The sequence below is a fragment of the Oryzias melastigma genome, linkage group LG22, assembly GCF_002922805.2.
Source record: "Oryzias melastigma strain HK-1 linkage group LG22, ASM292280v2, whole genome shotgun sequence".
NCBI classification, from domain to species: Eukaryota; Metazoa; Chordata; class Actinopteri; order Beloniformes; family Adrianichthyidae; genus Oryzias; species Oryzias melastigma.
This window is the reverse complement of record NC_050533.1, coordinates 26,628,032-26,647,951: the sequence shown is the minus strand read 5'-3', so window position 1 is coordinate 26,647,951 and position 19,920 is coordinate 26,628,032. Positions and strand designations below refer to the sequence as shown.

General features: G+C 40.7%; 1 protein-coding gene across 2 annotated transcripts in view; it reads right to left on the bottom strand.

Annotated features, from left to right (window-relative positions):
• The window catches only part of LOC112146988 (protein jagged-2), a 79,530-nt gene that overhangs the window by 20,944 nt on the left and 38,666 nt on the right, over window positions 1-19,920 (bottom strand). Inside the window, exons 4-11 of one of the 2 annotated variants that reach the window (XM_024273100.2) lie at window positions 19,267-19,521; window positions 18,569-18,629; window positions 6,400-6,530; window positions 5,392-5,511; window positions 5,166-5,279; window positions 3,400-3,513; window positions 673-786; window positions 31-77 (exon numbers count right to left, since the gene is read on the bottom strand). In XM_024273100.2, the coding sequence (XP_024128868.1) occupies window positions 31-77; window positions 673-786; window positions 3,400-3,513; window positions 5,166-5,279; window positions 5,392-5,511; window positions 6,400-6,530; window positions 18,569-18,629; window positions 19,267-19,521 (956 nt within the window). The remainder of the gene's footprint in view (window positions 1-30; window positions 78-672; window positions 787-3,399; window positions 3,514-5,165; window positions 5,280-5,391; window positions 5,512-6,399; window positions 6,531-18,568; window positions 18,630-19,266; window positions 19,522-19,920) is intronic. The other variant, XM_024273108.2, reaches the window with a different exon arrangement.

Genomic DNA, 19,920 nt, shown 5'->3' with positions numbered 1-19,920 from the left:
AACACTTGAAGAAAACTTTCTTAGCCTCACCATGCAGGTCCCTCCGTTCTGACACTGCCCATGGCAGCTGTTCAGATCTGTGGGGAAAGTGCAGGAATTCATGTTGAGGTAGAAACAGAAAAACACTCCATTATTCACTAGTGCATGCAGTTGCTGAGTGGTAACATTTTATTGCAATTGAAAAGATTTCAAGGACTCAAAGAGATGCAAAAGCAGACATGCAGACAGTTACAAGAGCAGGTAATGACACCAAACTGCAGAGGAAAAATTGTGTTTAAATATGAAGATTCAAAGTCTAAGAAGATGATTTACTTTTACGTCTATTGCTGACTGGAGGCAACTTTAACTGATCATAGAAAGAGGTGTAGGAGATGGAAAAGGGAGATGAAGCCCAGCAGTTCTGGCTGATTCGCTGCTCTTCCACTTGAGAAAAATCTTCATCATTTTACAGCAATAAATAGCCACAAATGCAAATTATAGAGAAAATATTTTATTTCAGTTCTAAACTTCTTAAGCATCTAGAAACTAGAAACGAAACTTTAGAAAAGTAGAACAGAGGCTGTCGAGCTGAGCAGCTGGGCTTCAACTGTCTGTGCAGACAGGACGCGACGGGACAGGACGGGACAGGACAGGACAGGACAGAAACTCAAGGTTTTCTGGACTCATACTAACAGATGTCACAATTCTGGCCACCCCATCCACGAAAGCAGATACAGTGATATCCACCAATGAAGTTTTTGCAAGAGTAAGCATTGAGGCAAGGCTTTCCCGCACACTCGTTAATGTCTGAAAATCGAGGACAAGATGAACAAAGACACTGAATAAGGTCTAGGAAAATGATCAAGGACCCAATCACCAAGAACAGCTTATTGCCAACACATTAACAGTCACAGTTAGACATTTTCTCAAATTACAGCAACATTTTACTATTGATTTAGTCTTTTTCAAAGCTAGAGAAAAGATACACAAGAATTCTGCATCTCAAGTTGCTGAAGTGGAACTTTGGAAATTCTGATGCAGATTTATACTGTTGCACAGAAACTGTTTCTCTGTGACTTCATTTGTGCAGCATGATGAAGCAGACATTCATATAATTTCTTTTCACAAGTTGAGTTATACTATATTACCAAAAGTATTGGCTCATCTGCCTTGACTCACATCTGAACTGCAGTACCATCCCATTCCTGAGCCATAGAGTTCAATATGATGCTGCTCCTCTTTCAGCAGCTATTCCAGCTTCAACTCTTCTGGAAGACTGTCCACAGGTTGAGGAGTGTTTCTAGGAATTCTGGATCATTCTTCCAGAAGCTCATTGTTCAGGTCACACTGATGTTGGTGGAGGTCTGGCTCTCAGTCTCGGCTCTAATTCATCCCAAAGGTGTTCTATGGGGTTCAGGTCAGGACTCTGTGCAGGTCAGTCCAGGTCATCCACGCCAATCTCCAAACCCAGACTGGTCCATCTGATTTCCAGATGGAAAAGTCTGACTCCTCCCTCCAGAGAAGACGTCTCCACTGCTCTAGAGTCCAGTGATGGTGTTCTTTCCACCACTGCATCAAAGGTTTTGCATTGCACTTGATGATGTGTGTCTTGATGCAGCTGCTGCCATGGAAACCCATTCCATGAAGCTCTCTGTGTACTCAGACTGATCTGAAGGTCACATGAAGGTTGGAACTCTGTAACAATTGACTGCAGAAAGTCTGTGACCTCTTTGACCTTCATCATCCTCTGACCTCTCTCCATCAGTTCACGTGGTCGACCACTTGGTGTCTGAGTTGCTGTTGTTCCTAAACTCTTCCATGTTGTTCTGATAGAGCAGTTGACTGTGGAAGATTTAGGAAGTTGAACGACTGGATTTGTTGTACAGGTGTCATCCCATGACAGTTCCACGCTGGAATTCATTGAGATCCTGAGAGAGGAACATTCTTTCACTAATGTTTGTAAAAACAGTCTGGATGACTGAGGGAGGATTTATACACCTGTGATGAGGACAGGTGATTAGAACACCAGATTCTGATCATTTTGATGGGTGAGCCGATACTTTTGGCAATATAGTGTATATTAAAGATACGCATTATTAGTGGCAGAGTTGGCTTTAAGAAAATGTGTTTTATAATCCTTGCACGCTGTTGTACTACTGTTGTTCCTGCTTATTTTGTAAACAATCCTCTGAAAAGATTTGACACTCAATTCAGCTACATATCTGTAATGATTAGAAAAAATGGTTCTAGTGAAAATACATATGGTTTGACTTTTTTCTGAAAAAAACACACATATATATATATATATTGAATGCCACAAAATATTGAGCAAATTACTAGATAAATATTCAAATACTGTTCACAGAAAATCCTCCATTTCAATGATTTCATAGAGTTACATAACATACATCCATCCTTGTACCTGACGACATTCAATGAATGACATGACTTTTACCAGCACTTGCTAGAGAATTTTCAGCATGATTTTCTAGTTGCAAGAGTATTTTTATAACATTTTTCCACTGCTTTACAACCCCCCCACTGGGTTTATCCATACCCCTCCCTCAGGGTTAATGTCTCTGTTCCATTCCCTAAAGGGCAACCTGCACATTCCAAGTGGTCAGTTTCAGAGGCGGCGATTGCCGCGCTGCCTCGCCCACTCAAACCAACACAGTGCGTTTATACTATTCCCAGGAGGTGAGCGGCACCTGTTAGGCTGCTGAAACGCAACACCCAGACCTTTTCCTGAAAACCCAACCTCCCCCTTGACTACCGCCCCGTCTCCTTTTGCTCTCCCTCAGGTACCAGGACCTCCTCTGAAAATGGAAGAGCTCCTGACAGTTGTAATAGTGACCACAGCTTTTCCTCTGCTTTCCTCTACACATGTTTACAGGTCATAAAATGTTTCCTGTATGCAGCTCAAGAGCTGTTTTCCTCACCACAGCCCTACGATTGTTATGGCCCGTCTGGAGCCAAAGATATCCCCCCCAGCAGAGAATATTTGGTCCCAAGGCCAGCAGTTGCCAGGCTGTGGGTTATTTTTAGTCTTCGTCAAGTCACCTAGCCTAAGTTGCAGATGATACCCAGAAAGTGTCTCAGCTGGGCGTGTGTAAATACAAACACAGAAAAGTTTGAAATGACACTGAAGCAGTTGCACTAATGTTTAGCCAACCAAACAGCCTGATATGCTGTAACTGCAAAGAAACAAGATTCCTATGATGAGTTACAATGCATGTAGTCCATGTGAATGTCATGCACATAAACACACACAGTTGATTTTTACAGCAGCTTTGAACCGGCATGCATGTACGGCTGTGGGTTTCTGGCTGAGCCCCTTAAAGCTGTTTTCTCATGATTTTTGGCAGCAAATCCAAAAATGCATGGATTACAGATCTTTCACATGACAATAATTATCATTACCAATCTGGCAGGTCTTGCCCGTCCACGACGAGGTGCAGAGGCATTCAAAGTCATTTTCCATGTCGATGCAGGTCCCCCCATGAGCGCAGGGGTCTGAGACACATTCATCCGTGTCTGAAATAACACTCAGGTTACATGCAACATCACACTCACATGAACGGGGTGCATTTTTCTAACTGTACACAATCCCTCACAATAAAAAACAAAAAAACTCTGGAAAGCAATACTGAGTCAATACTTTTGACTAATTTTGCACTCTTACACCAAATGCACTACTTAAGGAAACATTGTTTTTGGTAAGAGCTGGTTGTAGTTTGGCATGTTGGTATGTCTTTTAAGGAGGGCGAAATTGGCCTGCCCTACTTTTTTTTGGGATCATTTTCTTGTTATAACGAGAAAACAAACTTTGTTTTCTCATTATAACGAGATAATCAATAACGAAGAATGAAGCGTCCCCCTCTCTCTTTCCCGAACGGAGACGCCAAGACATTACCTGCTTCTTTATTTTGTGGTTAACAACAAAAACAGCAGAAAACACTCAACAAAAGCTGTTTTAGTTTATTTTTATCTATTAGTGAATCTATGCTCTTTAAACGTCTTAATTCCGTCTCATGCATCAGCCCCTCCCTTTATTTCCTAAAAAAACCCAAACAAACAGATTGATTGACAGAACCCAGAGCGTTTCTGCATGGTGCGTTCACTGAGCTCTGGACATCTGCAGCTAAACAAAGCAGTTTATCAGAGAAAGTGTTGAACAGCAGAACTGATCCTTCTAAAATCGAACGATTAAATAGTGGCGACACTTTTTCTGAAAAACTGCTTTGTTTTGCTGTGGATTGTATGCAAATTCCAAAAGGATAGAAGCACACTGAGTTGGCAGAGTGGCTGTTTGGGTCGGCTTATGTCCAGAGGTCAGTGAACGCACCATATGCAGATGCTCGTCAGTCTGTCGTTCTGTCAATCAACCTGTTTGTTTGGAGGTTTTAGGGAAAGAAAGAGTAGGCTGGAGCATGAGACAGAATTAAAGCGTTTGAGGGGCAATTTTTGTGGAGTGTTCTTCTGCTGTTTTTGTTGTTAACCACAAAATAAAGAGACTTTAAACTCTCAGTGTCTCAGTGTGGGAAAGAGAGAGGGGGATGCTTCAGTCTTCTTTACTGATTATCTCGTTATCACGAGAAAACAATTAAAAAGAGTAGGCCAGCCCGTTTTCGGCTTCCGTAGTCTTTCAACACTTGAGCAGTAAAAAAGGTTACAAATGCAGCAACATTTTTGGTTACTGCTTAAAAAGCAGCTTTTCCTGCTTTTAAGCAGTGCCTAAAGCATCAGCTCCCATCATGGACTCACAGCTGCAAATACCTCTCTAATACAACTATGTTTCATACTGACACACTGTGCTGATAACATCTCTGATTTCATTTTAGTATCTTGTATTTTGCTAATCATTTCAGTAAGCTGCAAAATATAATTAGATTATACATTTTAATGTTTGCCACTGACGTTTTTTTTCTTTGCTGCTTGTGCTTGTTTGTCAAACACTATTTTCTTAATGTTCTTGCTTTTAGTCAGTATAATAATAATAATATAGAGCATTTAGTGAAATTTCACTAAAAATAAAGTAAAACATTACATTACAATGTTACAGGAACACGCGATGTATTACTGTAAATATATGACTGACGACTGATAGTGCAGTATGCCAAAGTGGTATAGTAGTAGAGCAGATGGTGTTAAATTTACAACAGTTGGTGAAGTTTCAAATCTCTCACCTTTAGCACAGGTGGGCCCAGACCAGCCAGGAGGACAGTGGCACTCAAAACCTGACGGAACCTCGTGGCACGTCCCTCCATTAGCACAGGGGTCAGACACGCAGGCATGCTCCACTGCACAACGAGCCGTGGATGTCACGTCACATTCCATCAATTTCAGCAGGACTTAAGATGTAGATGTGCAGGGATTCTTAAACATTTTCTGGGCTTTGATTTACCCACTCACCAATCTCACAGTTCTTTCCAGAGTAGCCATCTGGGCATGCGCAGTTATACTCATCTGGCTCTGTGTTCATACATGTTCCTCCGTTCTTGCATGGCCAGTTGGTCCCACAGTAGTTCAAATCTGCACAGTAAAATTAAACACTACCTTAACCACACTGCACACATTTTTACTAAAAACATATTTAGAATGATTTTAAATTAACATTTTGAATTTCTTAAATATTAATTTTTGACCCCCATCCCCCACTCAAGAGCCTTGGGGTCTGCAGTCTCTCAGCTGACCCTCGGACTGTGCTCTTCTGGACAGAGATGTTGTTCCTGGAATCTGCTTTCCTCCCTGTTGGGGGGTCACAGTCCTTAGTCTTTCAGTCATCATGAGGATCACTGCTGCCTTCACCTTACTCATTATGTCTGCTTCTTCTTTCAGTTCTCCATTTTCTTCGCCTAACATCTTCTTGAAGTTACCATCACTTGGGATCTTCTCCTACTCGTCCAGTACTGCTCAGTCCGGTCTGCTGGCTATTATCATTTAGTCTGTATCTGGAAGTTCCACAGGATGTTACGGTGGCCATTCCAAACTCCTAAACCCTGATGTGTTTCCCATCTTGACACTTGGACTTCCAGCCCAGACTCAGCACTGATGGGTCTGTATGGTACGCCATGGTTTTATGGTTTTCAGTGTCTGCCATGTCTGTCAGCATCTTGCATCCTGCTGTTATGGGCTGGATTGTGCAAAGCCAATCTCTTTTTTAATTGTCATTAAAAAAAAAAAAAAAAATCCTCCATGTGAATGATGCAGTGTATATCTCACATACTAAATAACAAAAAACACTTGATCAGTTTGGAATCAATGCAGTTTTTGTGCTTGAACTTTTGAAAAACACTTTTAAAGAAATATTTAGACTGTCTTTAAAAAAGAAGCGAAAGTACCAAAAAAGAATACATTAATATGTAGTAAGGACAGGACACTATGACATGGTTTCAATCAATGACATGAGTTTGCTTTAACCTTTATCACAGAGGAGACCTCCCCAGTTCTTCTCACAGGTACACTTCCACGGCTCGTTGCAGGTACCGTGGACACAACCGGGGTATGGCAAACACTGGTCACACAACAAGCCGTCCCATCCGTACTTACATCTGGAAACAACAAGCCAGAGATTTCTTCAATCATACACAAACTGTTGACTTATGTGGCAGATAGTCTAAACAGTGGAAAAGCTAAAAGTGGCATGTAGTTCATTTAGCAGAATTAAACAGCAGATCTTCTGTTATCACCTCATAAGCAGACAAGCTGTTATTGCAGGTGATTAACAGAGAAAAAAAATACATGAATTCTAGGTCAACACCTATTATAAATTGTAGATTTAGATGGTGAAAAATGCAATGTTAGTGTTTTTATTATGCCGAAAAAATAAATAAAAATACAATTTAGGACAAAGAATACAGATTACTGTATTTTCCGGACTATAAGTCGCTTATTTTTTCATAGCTTGGCCAGGGGTGCGACTTATACTCAGGAGTGACTTATATGGGATTTTTTTAGACATCAATAGGCTCATATATTAGTTATTTTCTCTACTAACAACCGGTTGCCTTTTGGTGGCTGCTTCCCAAAACCACTAGAGGGCACTGTAGGTTTGTGTTTCAGGATTTGCTGCTGACAGAAACGCAGACGAAGAAGTTCCGATCAAAACAAACGTTGCTGAGCATCTAATCATTCTTCTCATGGGCTTTATGAAGTATTTCTTATTTGCATCATTGTTTTTATTTTTCTCTCCTTGGACTAATGCAGGAAATTGGACAAGCCATCAAACAGGGTTATAAACAGACGGAGGAGCAGCTAAAAACACCGTCATTCAGATGCAGCTCCTGAAGTTAGAAGGTAACCATTGCCGTAAAAAACAACAACAACAAAAAACTGCCACAGCTTGTTAAATAAAGATGCACAAACATATTTGGATGAGGAGCCACAGTACAGTCAGAAAGCTGCACACGGCACTGAATCTGAATTATTTCCATTAATGAAACAACCCAAATCGATAAGCATGATAAAATAGTAAATTTTTTGTTTTATTGTTGAGCCTTTTCATTATTAATTTTTTTAAATGAATTAAGCAAAATCTTATTTGTTTATCCGGTTTAAATCCCCTGGATAAAAACATGTTTTTTTTTAATAACTTCCGTGAGTCATGTGTAATTGAACTCTTGATCAGACGTGGGGCAGTTAGCTTTTTATTTTCTCCTCGCACATGTGTAGCATGCTTTCTTCTGGCATTCTTGGTCTGTCATGAGCTCTGCTGGGCTCAAACTTGGATGAGCAGCTACTTTTTGAAATGATGGTTTGTCATCTTGGAGCAGAGGCCTGCACAGGGGTTAGCTAATCTGTTGGTTTATGTCAGCATGCTGTTATTCCAAGGCTAGCGGGAACCTAGTCCCACCTGTCCTGTCATTTCTCTCTTGGCCTATTTCAAGTCAGACTCCCCCCTCCTGCCTCCCCCTTTACTGTCACGACCACTTGAAAATAGACGTAGATCGAGTAGCCTTGCCTGTTGCCCTGCAGTGAGCTGCAGAGAGCCCTTCAGGCAGCTGCTCACAGCAACAGATTGGTGATGAACCCGGACAAATGCCAAAACCCCACAATTCAATTCAAGATCATTTCCTTTTTTAAAAATAATTTCAGTTTAAAAGGGTTCTATAAGAGAATTGTGCTTGTGAACAGATAGTGGGTAAAGAATAGTACATGGAATGAACTTCTGCTGAAGCAAATGCTGAAACACTCAAGGCTGGCCTTGTTTTCTGTGATGTGAGCTTAAGACATGGTGATCAGGCCACTGGGATACGAGCGAGGCAGCTGATCTTCTTGTATCTGCCCTGATGATGGAGTAATGCCCAGTAATGCCCCCACATGAGGGATCAAAGAGAGGTGCAGGCGGGGACCGGGCTCGTGGCAGCTGCTCCTGAGCACAGCAGCCGGTGGAGAGGAGCAGCTCAGCCCAAAGCTCATCCAGAAGCACGTTTTTGCAGTCCTGAAACTGTGATTACTGCAGTACATCTCAAGACGTTTGTGAGCTATTTTGGGTCCGATGTGCAAAATATGGATGCAGAACAGTGACCACAATCCTGCTTTATGTTTAATGAATCACGTTATGAGTTTTGTTGTGTGTGTGGACGCCAGGTCTTGAGAGGTTTAATACTCCACTCCTCCCAGGTTTTTATGTGTGACAGATATACCCAAACTGGATGTTCATCAAGACAAATACCTACATTAGTAACACTATTGTAACTGTTTAAACTGGCTAGTAAGTCATGAGCAACTGGATTGTAGATGTTTTAACGAATGCCAACCAGGCTCTCAGTCGGATCCTGAGAAGATGAGTCATTTTAAATTAAAAATACTAAAGAACTTTGTCTGGGTCACTGATATCAGAAAGTATAAATGTGAGAACTCCAGATTAAGAAGGTAATGTGACATCACAATCCAACATTTTCTGCAACCATCGTTGCTGTGCTTGTGGTTTATCAGAAGACACAACCCCTGATCCGTGACAGATTTCAAATTGATGATGAGATGAATGCAGCACAGTATCAGAAGAAACTGGAGGAAAACTGTCACTCTTCAGCTCAGAGGACACACTTGGACATTTCAACAACGATCCAGAACACAAGACCAAGTCCAGCTGTCATTGGTTCCAGCAGAACAAGGTGAAGGTTCTGGAGTGACTCCTGACCTCAATATTATTGATCCACTCTGAGGAGATCTCAGACGGACAGTTAGAGCAAGACAGACCAAGAATTGAAAGGAACTTGGGGTTTCCTTTAAGAAGAATGGACTACTTTACCATGAGAGAACATGAAGAACTTCATCCACAACGACCACAAGAGAATTCAAGATGTTACTGATGCAAAAGGAGCAAATACAAGGTCTTAAGAACTGGGGGATTTATTAGGGTCATTTAGGAAGTTTCTGTTGTCTTTATGATTTAAGAAGAGTCAACACTGTTGATTAATAATAAATTGTAATACTTTTTTATGACGTTCACATGGATTGGCCAGGGTAAGAAGCAACATGCACATCATAGCCAACCACAGCACTGTCATCTCTTCACACAGTCCATTGCTTGTAAAGTGATTCTCTGAGCCAGAAACTCGTAGACCTTCCACCTACGAACTGAAAAAATCCCCTCTATAGGGATGGAACGGCGTGGACGGTGGCAGGATCTCATTCACCATCCTAGGATATCTAAGGCACATCTCTGTTAGGTGATGGAAGGTCACATGATCCCACACAGAGATAAACTGTGGCCAGTGAGACTTAGCAGAAGCTCTCTCTGTCAGAAACAAGATTTGAATAGAGATGATCCAACAAAATCAGGAGTTTCTCAGTATTGTTTGGAGCAAGAGAGGGGAGGTGGTGGTGGTGGGGGGTTGTTGCACACATACTGCCCCCAAGCTGACCTGAGACATCAACTGTGGCCCAATGCTCTAACTCCTGTTCTAAATAAAGGTATAAAAGGTGGTGATTTAATACCAACAATTTTCATTCAGTACCTCCAATAAAACTACATATATATAGAAACTGACAAACGTGTATTAACCCTTGTGCTATCCCAGGTATGTTGACATTGGGAGTGGGGTCATCTGGACCCCACAAGACAGCACGCTGAGCTTTTTTTTTTCTTCAAAGATTTTTAATCTTCACTGGTGTCCGTGGGCGACATGAAATCCTGTCCATATTCATCCACATTTGTCATGGGATGGGTCACAGGACAATGTAAGGCTTGGGTCATCTGGACCCCATAAGATAGCACAAGGGGTTAACAGAAAGAATCCTGGTTCGATCTGGGAAAGCCTGATTCTTGAATCGAATTGGATCTCCACCTAAACAACCATCCACAGTCCCAATCAGCAGGAATGTTTTCTCATTCATGAAACACTGAAACTTGTTCATGAAACAATTTAAAAATAGAGTAAATGGTTTTGCTTGGTACGACTAAACCATGAAAATGACACCGACATGTTTATAAAAATAAAATGCTGGATTTTATTACCTTTTCCAAAGTTTTCTTGAACTGCTTCAAATCTGTAATTCCAGTCTTAGTACTTCAGATGCATTTCTCTTTTCTGGAGACTCACCGAGTCCTGTTAGTTAATGACTTTAATTCAACCTGCTCAAACATTTTGAAGTTGTAGCTCGAGCAGAGCTCTGGTTTACTGAAGCCACCGATAGTCTCATGAATGTCACCATGCAATCTGAGGGAAAATGAAAACAGTTGCCTGAAGGTTTCCTTCAGCATATATTGTTGAAAACTGTTTCAGAACACCAACTTTGTTTTCAACAGTCATAACCTCAGCGTCTTTTTTCACCACGGAACTCCCTACTTAACCCTTTGGTGTCTCAATGTTAACGGAAAACCGGAGTCCTCCAACCAGTTTCCAGTGACAGTCCTCAGCTCCTGAAACAGCCTCCTCAACTCTGAAGCTAATTAAAAATGCTCTTGAAACATCTGTTTATTTCATGTATGCACATGAGCCATGGCATTCTGGCTTTTTATATTGTGGTATTTGATCTTTTTGCTTTTAGCCTGTTTGACATTTTTAATCCTATTTGAAATATGTCTATATTATTCCACTTATTGTTAGAATTCACTAGAATGTTAGTCTTTGAAATCATGTAAATGTACTTAAAATACATTTTAGAATTTGACTGCATCTAATTGGATTTGAGGTCTGTTTTGTTTTCAAACTACAGCACTCATAGTGTCCGGTTGTTTTAACTCTCGTGCTCGCTTAAGGGGTCCAGATGACCCCACCCTGATGTGTGACCCCTCCCATGACAAAGGTGGACAAGGTTTCATGTCTGCCACAGACCAGTGGAGATACAAAATCATTGAAAATAAAAGTTCAGCGCGCTGTCTTGTGGGGTCCAGATGACCCCACTTTCAATGTAAACATGCCTAGAATAGCACAAGGGGTAAAAGGTGCTTTATTAATAAAACTGATCTATAGATTGCTGTGGTCTCCGCTCTGCTACCTGACGACATTTGTTCCAGTGTTTTTGTTTCTGTCTCTGCTCATGGCGGGACACGCACGGGACGGAAGAGGGCGTTTCATATAAAGAAAAACAACAACTGTATATTAAAATAATGGGTTTTTTTTCTATAATTGAAACTGTAGAGTGGTGTTTGTTCTTTTTACAGTTCTTGAGTCAGATGTGTCATTGATCGAACCCTAAGTTTCTTTTTTAATAACAAACAGTATTTAAAATGGTGCTTGTTACATTCTCCTCGTCAGTCTTCTAATTGCTTGCTACTACCTACTTGCTGCTTGCTGGGAGGTGTTTACAAAAAAATATTAATGCCATTTGTTGTTGATGAATATAGGCCATTTTTAGATGAAGATAGAATATGTGGCTTTACTGGGATGACCTGGAGAGAAATAAACCATAACCAAACATTTACTTCTTGTTTGGTTTAATGGTTCTCTTACTAGTTTTGTGTATCAACTTTAAGCAACCTTGGCTGTTAACTGGTACTTCATAAGTTAAAAAAATAAAACAAAATGAACTTTTGGAGGCTGATTTTTATCACAGTGGGAATGCTGTTAAATAATTTACTAAACAAAAAGTATAGAACATTTTTAATTGTAAAAAATGAATGCCATAATTTCATTTTTAGTTGTTGAATTTCTTCATTTTTTAGTGAAGAATTACATACATTTATGACAAAAACTGCCTGACATGTGTTTTTCCTTTTTAATAGTTTTTTTTCTACAACAAACCTGCTGTTGCCGCAGTTCCATCCATCCATCTTCTTGACCGCTTTGTCCCTTTCGGGGTCGCGGGGGTGCCGGAGCCTATCCCGGCTACTGAAGGGCGAAGGCGGGGTACACCCTGGACAGGTCGCCAGTCTGTCACAGGGCCTCAATCACACACACATTCACTCCCACATTCACACCTAGGGGCAATTTAGAGTCACCAATTAACCTATGAAGCATGTTTTTGGACGGTGGGAGGAAGCCGGAGTCCCCGGTGAAAACCCACGCATGCACGGGGAGAACATGCAAACTCCACACAGAAAGGTCCCAGCCGGGAGTTGAACCTGGGCCTTCTCGCTGTGAGGCAAGAGCGCTAACCACTGCGCCACCGTGCAGCCTGTTGCCGCAGTTTTATGATCATTTTAGCCCTTTGTATTTGACCACTAACTTGAACAGAGAATTTACTACTTTTCAACATTTAGTTTTCTGAAGCTGCAGAGAAAATTTCCTTTGCAAACGTTGAAGTTTGACATTTTGATGTGGGACCCCACATACAGAGTACACCTCTGTGTCGTGTTTTTAACACAGCCAGCTATGTGGAGTGTGTGTTTGCTTAAGCGTGGGTGTGTATGCGGGCTCTGTATTGTTTGCTGCCTCATGTGTTGCCGTCGTCCTCTGCGGTTGGCGGCGGTGCCCAGCACAGTACCGCTGGTGGAGCGGTGGTTGCAGTGTGGACAGTCTGTCTGGCTGCAGTGTGGAACAGCATGAAAATGGGTTTAGGCAACAAAAACCTGAGGGTGGCAGAACCCACAAGCCCCAACACCAGGCTCCTGCTGACTGACCCATCAAAGGGGGGGAGGGACAGGCAGGAGCCCAAAATATCTCGGCTGCCCATAACACCCCTCAGACACACCACACCCCGGGGAAGGGATGTTGGACGGGGCAGAGGTCTGGGGGGCTGCTGGTGAGTCTGTGTGGGAACACTGAGCTATTTACAGGCGAGTCTTGCACCCCCAAATCCAAAAGACAGACTTGGCCTGCTGTTGCCTAGCTACATGTTTAGTAGTATTACATGAGCAAGCGTAGGTTGTGAAAGCGCTGTGTGTAAGAAACAAGATCCCAAAAACCCATTTATAGTTTCTCCTCTGTCAAACTAAGATGCTTTTTTCTTGATTCCGTCTCGTTGCTCTTGTTTCTGCTCATGCATTTCTTTAAGCATCCGACCCCTCTTCCTCTTTTTCTCTTGTTATTAAGCATTTTTAATCATTTCCTCTGTTTCCAAAAAAGCGAACAAGAAGATGGATGGCTCTGAGCTAATATAAGATAGGACAGTACAACATAAAGTTGTATTGATGTTAATGGAATTAACAGCAAAGTAGTAAAAGTAAAAAATGAAGAAACTAAAATGACTGAGTTTCAGCAAAATATCAAATACCAAAAGTAACCAAAAGTTGTTGTTTGTTGTTTTTATCAGATAAAAAGTTGTTCTAATTTTTACAGCCTTTTTCCTTCAGCTAAAGTGGAAGGGGTCTTTGGCAAAACATATATTTCTTTTATTTAGCTTTTAGCCACTTCCCACTAAACCCTCAGGTTGCTGCAGATCCTACAATCAGAAATGTTTGGAAAATAAAACATATGAAAGCATTGCACATATTCTGGCACTCTTAAACACTTTTTTAGGTATCAATACAGCCCTGGTGCACATTGTGTACTTAGCAATTTGAGTAGTCTTAGAGCCCAGAACCAATGCACATAACTTTCATGAAAAATTCCAGTATTAAAAAAGCACACACCCTCAAGCCCTATTTTTAATAAGGCTGTGAGGAATCTGGTTTAAACAAGTGGATTCCAGCCTCCTTTCTGCATGGTATCTTTTAAAATGAGTGCTAAGGTTTTACAAACCACAGGTAACAAATGCAGCCTGAGGTCAAGTTTGGTGAGGAAAAAGTCAAACTGGATAAGTCCATGGTTCTAAAGGTCTTTTAGCTCTAAAGTAACAGCTTAAAACAACGTCCTTTGGCTGCTCCCTGTAGGGGGCACCACAAAGAATAATTGCTCTATCTAACCCTTTCCTCTGCATCCTCCTCACTCACACCAACCACTCACGCTCTCCGGTTCTACATCCACAAACCCGCTCTCTGGACGTCCTGGTGGTCCCAAAATCAACGATATCCCTGTTCCTCCACTAACAGGTCCAATCAAATCCATTCATTGAACTTTATGGTCCTAATATATACAATGAAGTTCATGAAACTAGTCAATTCTTCTAGTATTCTTTGTGTAAAGATGATTTCAGTAAATGTAAACTGACTTGTTTGTGTAACAAAGCCCAGGTGGTGTTTGGCTGACTGGGTTTAACCTCATCCACACTCATTCATATTTTTAAAACTGTCAGTCTTGAAGCATAAAGGCTGCCGTCTGCTTTCAAGAGCAGCTGAGGGGAAAACAACACATTCAAGTTCAACACATGAACAAACATATTATCATACTTGACTGTCATTGCAGTGTCAGTTCACAGAGGAATATTTTATTTTAAAGATTTCCTTTCCTTATATCATATGTATAGTTATGATTTTAGCCCCCATCAGTATCCTAGAGACTGTAAATGTTGTGAAAATATTTAACTTTGAAATGCACTGTAATCTGTTCAAAATCCCTTCAAAGACCTCAAACTGAGCTGACAAACTGAGTAAACCTGTCACAGCTGTCTGAACTGGACTGAACGGGAAACTGCTTTGAAAGTTCCCAGAAAAATGTAACTTGACGTCTGCTTTGTTTTTGGCCTTTTTAAATGAACTGGTTGATCAGTCTGTGTAACACCATAGGATGGAATTTTTGAAACATTGGGAGCGAAGACTCTGTGAAAAAGCCACAGGTTATAGGATTTGCTATGACACACGATGTTTGTGAAAAATGACTGAATGAAGAACAGACAGGTTCTAGTTTACATACCAAGTACAGCCCAGACACTGCTCACTTTTAGCAGTTGGATGTTCTGACTGGTAAACTTGTACTTTTATCAATATGATTGCTTTTTTACATTTTGCTTTTTAGAAAGCTGATTACTGTATTTTCCAGAGTATAAGTCGCAAGAGCAAAAAATGTCTAATCAAGAAGAAGAAAACCATATATAAGTCGCTCTGGAGTATAAGTCGTACTTTTGGGAGAAAAGTCTGACGTTTCAGAACAAATCCTCCAATCCCAGCGTAGCTAAAAAATAAATACAACAATGCTAATCTTTTGATCTGTATAAGAAAAATATCAAACTTTAAGAGGAAAACAATCAGATTATCTTCCATTTTTGTTTTGATGACACTTCTTCTGCTGCTGTCAGTGGGAAGTACATACACTCAGATGTAGTGCCCTCTAGTGGCTGTTAGAGGAAACAACCGCTAGAGGACAACTGTTGTTTCTTGGGAAAATCACAAATATATGAGCCTCTTTATGTCTAAAAAACAACCCCACAAATAAGTCATTACTGAGTATAAGACTAAACTATGAAATATACTGCGACTTATACTCTGGAAAATACTGTATATGTCCAAACTTAAATCCAAAATACACAGAGAATTAAGGACTGCTTTCTCTTCTTTTTTCTCAGCTGCATGTATGCGTCTTTGATCCCAGGGAAGCTCCAAAAAACATGCCGAGACACATTCCAAGATGTTTTCCCGATACTAATCCTCTGGCCATTTTCTCTGAGAAATGTCAGTTTCATTTTTTATGGTATCTTCATTAATCAATCCTGCATCCTCCAAAAACCCCACCTCCCTTTCTTTTGGTTTCCCTTCAAGCTCTTGGCACTATGTGTGATCATGAGTGTGTGAGAATGAGATTTCCTAACATTCCTGAACCATAGTGTCCATCTGCACAATTCAGCTTTAACCGAATCCAAATTTCCTTGCAGAATCCTACATCCATGCAGCAGCTTTAAGAAATGCCTACCTTAAAAAAATAGAACTTATGTACACCTCTGTGGTCCTGAACCTGTCTCTGTTGTCCACCACTTCCTGAAGAGCCTGAAGTTAAGTCCATCAAAACATGTATTTACTTTCCTGAGCAGCACATTCACACGGCAGTAAACGGACTCTTGCTTCAAATCTCGGTTTGACTGGTCTGGTTTGCATTGAGTTTGCAAACAAGTTTGTGTTTTTGTGACTTTTGTAATAACTGAACATTTTGGGCTTAGATGAATCATAAATGTCTGGAAAGGCAGACCTGTACACACAGTTTTTCCTTCAGCCTGTGTGTTTTCAAACAAACTGCTCTCTGGAATGTGCAATCAGGAGTTGGTTGTTTACTATATTTACACTCGGGGCCTGATGCAAGACTGCCGGAAGCCAGTTTGTTGCATCCTGCTGCTCTTGTCATTCTGTTTCAGCCAGAAGATGCAGAGGAAAGTGTTTCTGCTGAAAATAGGCAATATCCTTAGTTGGAAAAACTGCACTGCAAAAAATTCTAATCTTTTGAGTGTGTTAATGTCATTTTCTACTCAATAAAATACCTTGTGGTACTTTTTGTAAGTGATTTATAAAGTAGAATTTCACTGAGCTTGAATGACTTGTTTTTCAAAAATAGATATATTCAGATTATAATTGTTTATATATATAAATACATATAAATAATATTAGAATTTTTCATTGGCAAAACAAATTTGCCAACACAACAATAGATTATCTGTGACCAATAAATTCAATGCGTTTCCCAAAAGGGATGAAAAGAAGAAGATGAAGAACTCCGCTGGGGTCAGGTGGGAACAAGACAAGCCTGGAGACGTGGGGTTAGGAGGACTGTGCATTAGAGCAGAGCTCTGTTATTAGCAGAGCTCTTACCCTTAAACTTAAGAGGAAACTGTTCAGGGCTTGGTTGACTGTAGACTTCTGAAGGCAGTGCACAGGTACAGAGGAGCACTTCACCCTCGACTACCACTGAGGATAAATCTTTGGTTCAATAGCTCAGATGAAATTAAAAAGACTCCCTATCAATTTGAGCATGATTCTTGGATTTTTGCCCTTGATGCCAAGAGGAGGTGGAAAAAAAAAAAAAAAACTTGAACTATCCCAATCCCACCAACATGTCTTCAATGAAGGCACAGTCAGAGTCTGAGGACTTCCTGGAGCTTTGCAATGATTCAGACATCAGGAGTGTGTTCCTCTACATCGGATAAGTGATCATCAACACTGCTTTGATATCCACCGTTTCTATTTATCACTAGTACATAACATCTGAGTGTGGGGGGGGGACGGGTGAGCGCATTAGTCAGATCCATCATTGCTGCCATAACCTCAACCTCCCCTCTTCTACAACACTCAAGTTCCAAACAACACTGATCTGACATGACTGGTCAGCAGTTCTGGAAAGAAACGGCCACATGCCGATAGGCAAGGCAGACAAATGTTTAGGGCCTGAGATAACACGAGGCCTCTAACCTTGAAGCATAACTACAATGCCAAGAATGTATATCAGTCCCTGGCAAGCGCAGATCCACCTTCAGGGAATCAGTTGTTAGTGATGCATATAATCTAAACAGTTTTCACTTCAATAAACGTTTGCACACCGGCAGATCTCATGTTAAAACAGACAGAGTTTGGCTCATAGTGATCACTTAAACATACCCCCCCCTTTTAGGGCACAGTAATAACTTAATTTAGAACATGACCACTGTTAAGTCCAAAATAGCATTGACAACCACAATGCTGCTTTCTATTATTCTATTATACTGTATGTTTCGATAAACAGTAAAAGCAATGAAGATAAAGTCAAGTTTTCATTGCCTGGGAGGTGGGAAATATTCTAGTTAAAAGAAGAACAGGCAAGCACAAAATGCAGTTAGTTCTGAATAAGCTCAAAATAGCTTAATGTGCCGTTTAGACAGCTCAGACGCTGCTGCAGCTTTAGCATACTATTGAGCTTTTATATATATATATATAATGCATGCTTGAGAACAATTTCTGCAATATAAGAATAACTAATTATGTTGCTACTCTATATAAAAATAGACAGTTTCATTTTTAAGGATTAGTTTGAAACGCAGATATGCAGACATTACTTTGAACATTAGGAATATTTTATGCCCACAACGGAACTGATGTTTTTTTATTAAATATTCAAAAGAGGTTGCTGTTTTTCTTTCTTTTGAGATCAACAGGGGGTTGACAGTTCTTACCCCGTTGCTTTTACCTATTTTAAAAAGTATGTGACCTGCGACCTTTATTGATCTTCACTGGCCATAACACTCAGCCAGAAGCCTCGACTGGACACTCCAGGAGTATCCATCTATTTACAGTTCACATTTTTGTCAATGTCAGGCTATAAATGAATGTAGCTAGGAGGACGATCCTGTACTTGTTTAGTTGGGGCCCCGACCCACCCAAGCAGCTGAAGCATGAACAAAGTCAAAGAAATGTGAAAAGAGGACTTACTTGCATTCTCCTGGGATGCTGCATGTTCCATGAGTGCTGTGACATCCTGGTTTGCAGATGGCTGTTTGGAGATGATGTAAAAGAAGAAAAAGGTACACTTTTGTTTATGATAAAACTATTATCTCCAACTTTTATTAATATGATATTGAAGTTGTTTAGTCACTATAAATAGGATATGTTATCATTGCTGAAGCAGAGAATCCATGGGTATGGACTAAATTACATTTGAGTTTCTGGTGTCGTCATAACAACAGCGCTGCATGGGGCCCAACATTTCGTAACAATCTATAAGTCAATATGAAACTCTGGCATGAACGGTAACACTGGTAGTGTTTTATGTCTTATCAAACAAAGTCATCCACAGTGATGCTAATGATGCTCAACTATACGCTGTCACCACTCCTAAACATCCCAGAAGAACCAGAATAATTGCATTTTTGACAGATTGGAAGATACGCTCTTTCTGGGGCCGAAGTGAATAACGACTGGAAGTTTAATGCTACCGTTTTGTTGTTTGATTTGATACAGGTAATAAAGCATGATGTCACTTTTTCTTTGTGATGTTGACAAATATTAGGCTTTGATTCAGTATTTTACAGACAACATTCAATGGTGTTCTTGGTACTGACTGAAGCTGAATTATAATACATACATGAATTTTTTTGAGTTGGTGTTTAGGTTTGGGCTTTCTTCCTCACCTGTTTTGCAGTCTGGCCCCGTCCATCCCTCCATACATTTTCTGTTTCCCATCTGGTCACACACATAATGGCCAAAGTAGTCATCACGAGGACGGCACACTTGGTTGCACTTGCTGCCATAGTAGTGCTCATGGCAACGCACTCGAATGGTGTACTGCATGCTGGTGACCAAGCTTTTGTGCTCCACAGTCTGTTTCTCCTCTCCAGGGTTGATCATTCCTTTGTGGATGCTCCGCTCGATCAGCAGCTCCTCATCTACAGAACATGCAGACCATAGAGAACATGTAAAAATAATTTATATCAAAAGTATTGGCTCACCCATTAAAATGATCAGAATCTGGTGTTCTAATCACCTGTCCTCATCACAGGTGTATAAATCCTCCCTCAGTCATCCAGACTGTTTTTACAAACATTAGTGAAAGAATGTTCCTCTCTCAGGATCTCAATGAATTCCAGCGTGGAACTGTCATGGGATGACACCTGTACAACAAATCCAGTCGTTCAACTTCCTAAATCTTCCACAGTCAACTGCTCTATCAGAACAACATGGAAGAGTTTAGGAACAACAGCAACTCAGACACCAAGTGGTCGACCACATGAACTGATGGAGAGAGGTCAGAGGATGATGAAGGTCAAAGAGGTCACAGACTTTCT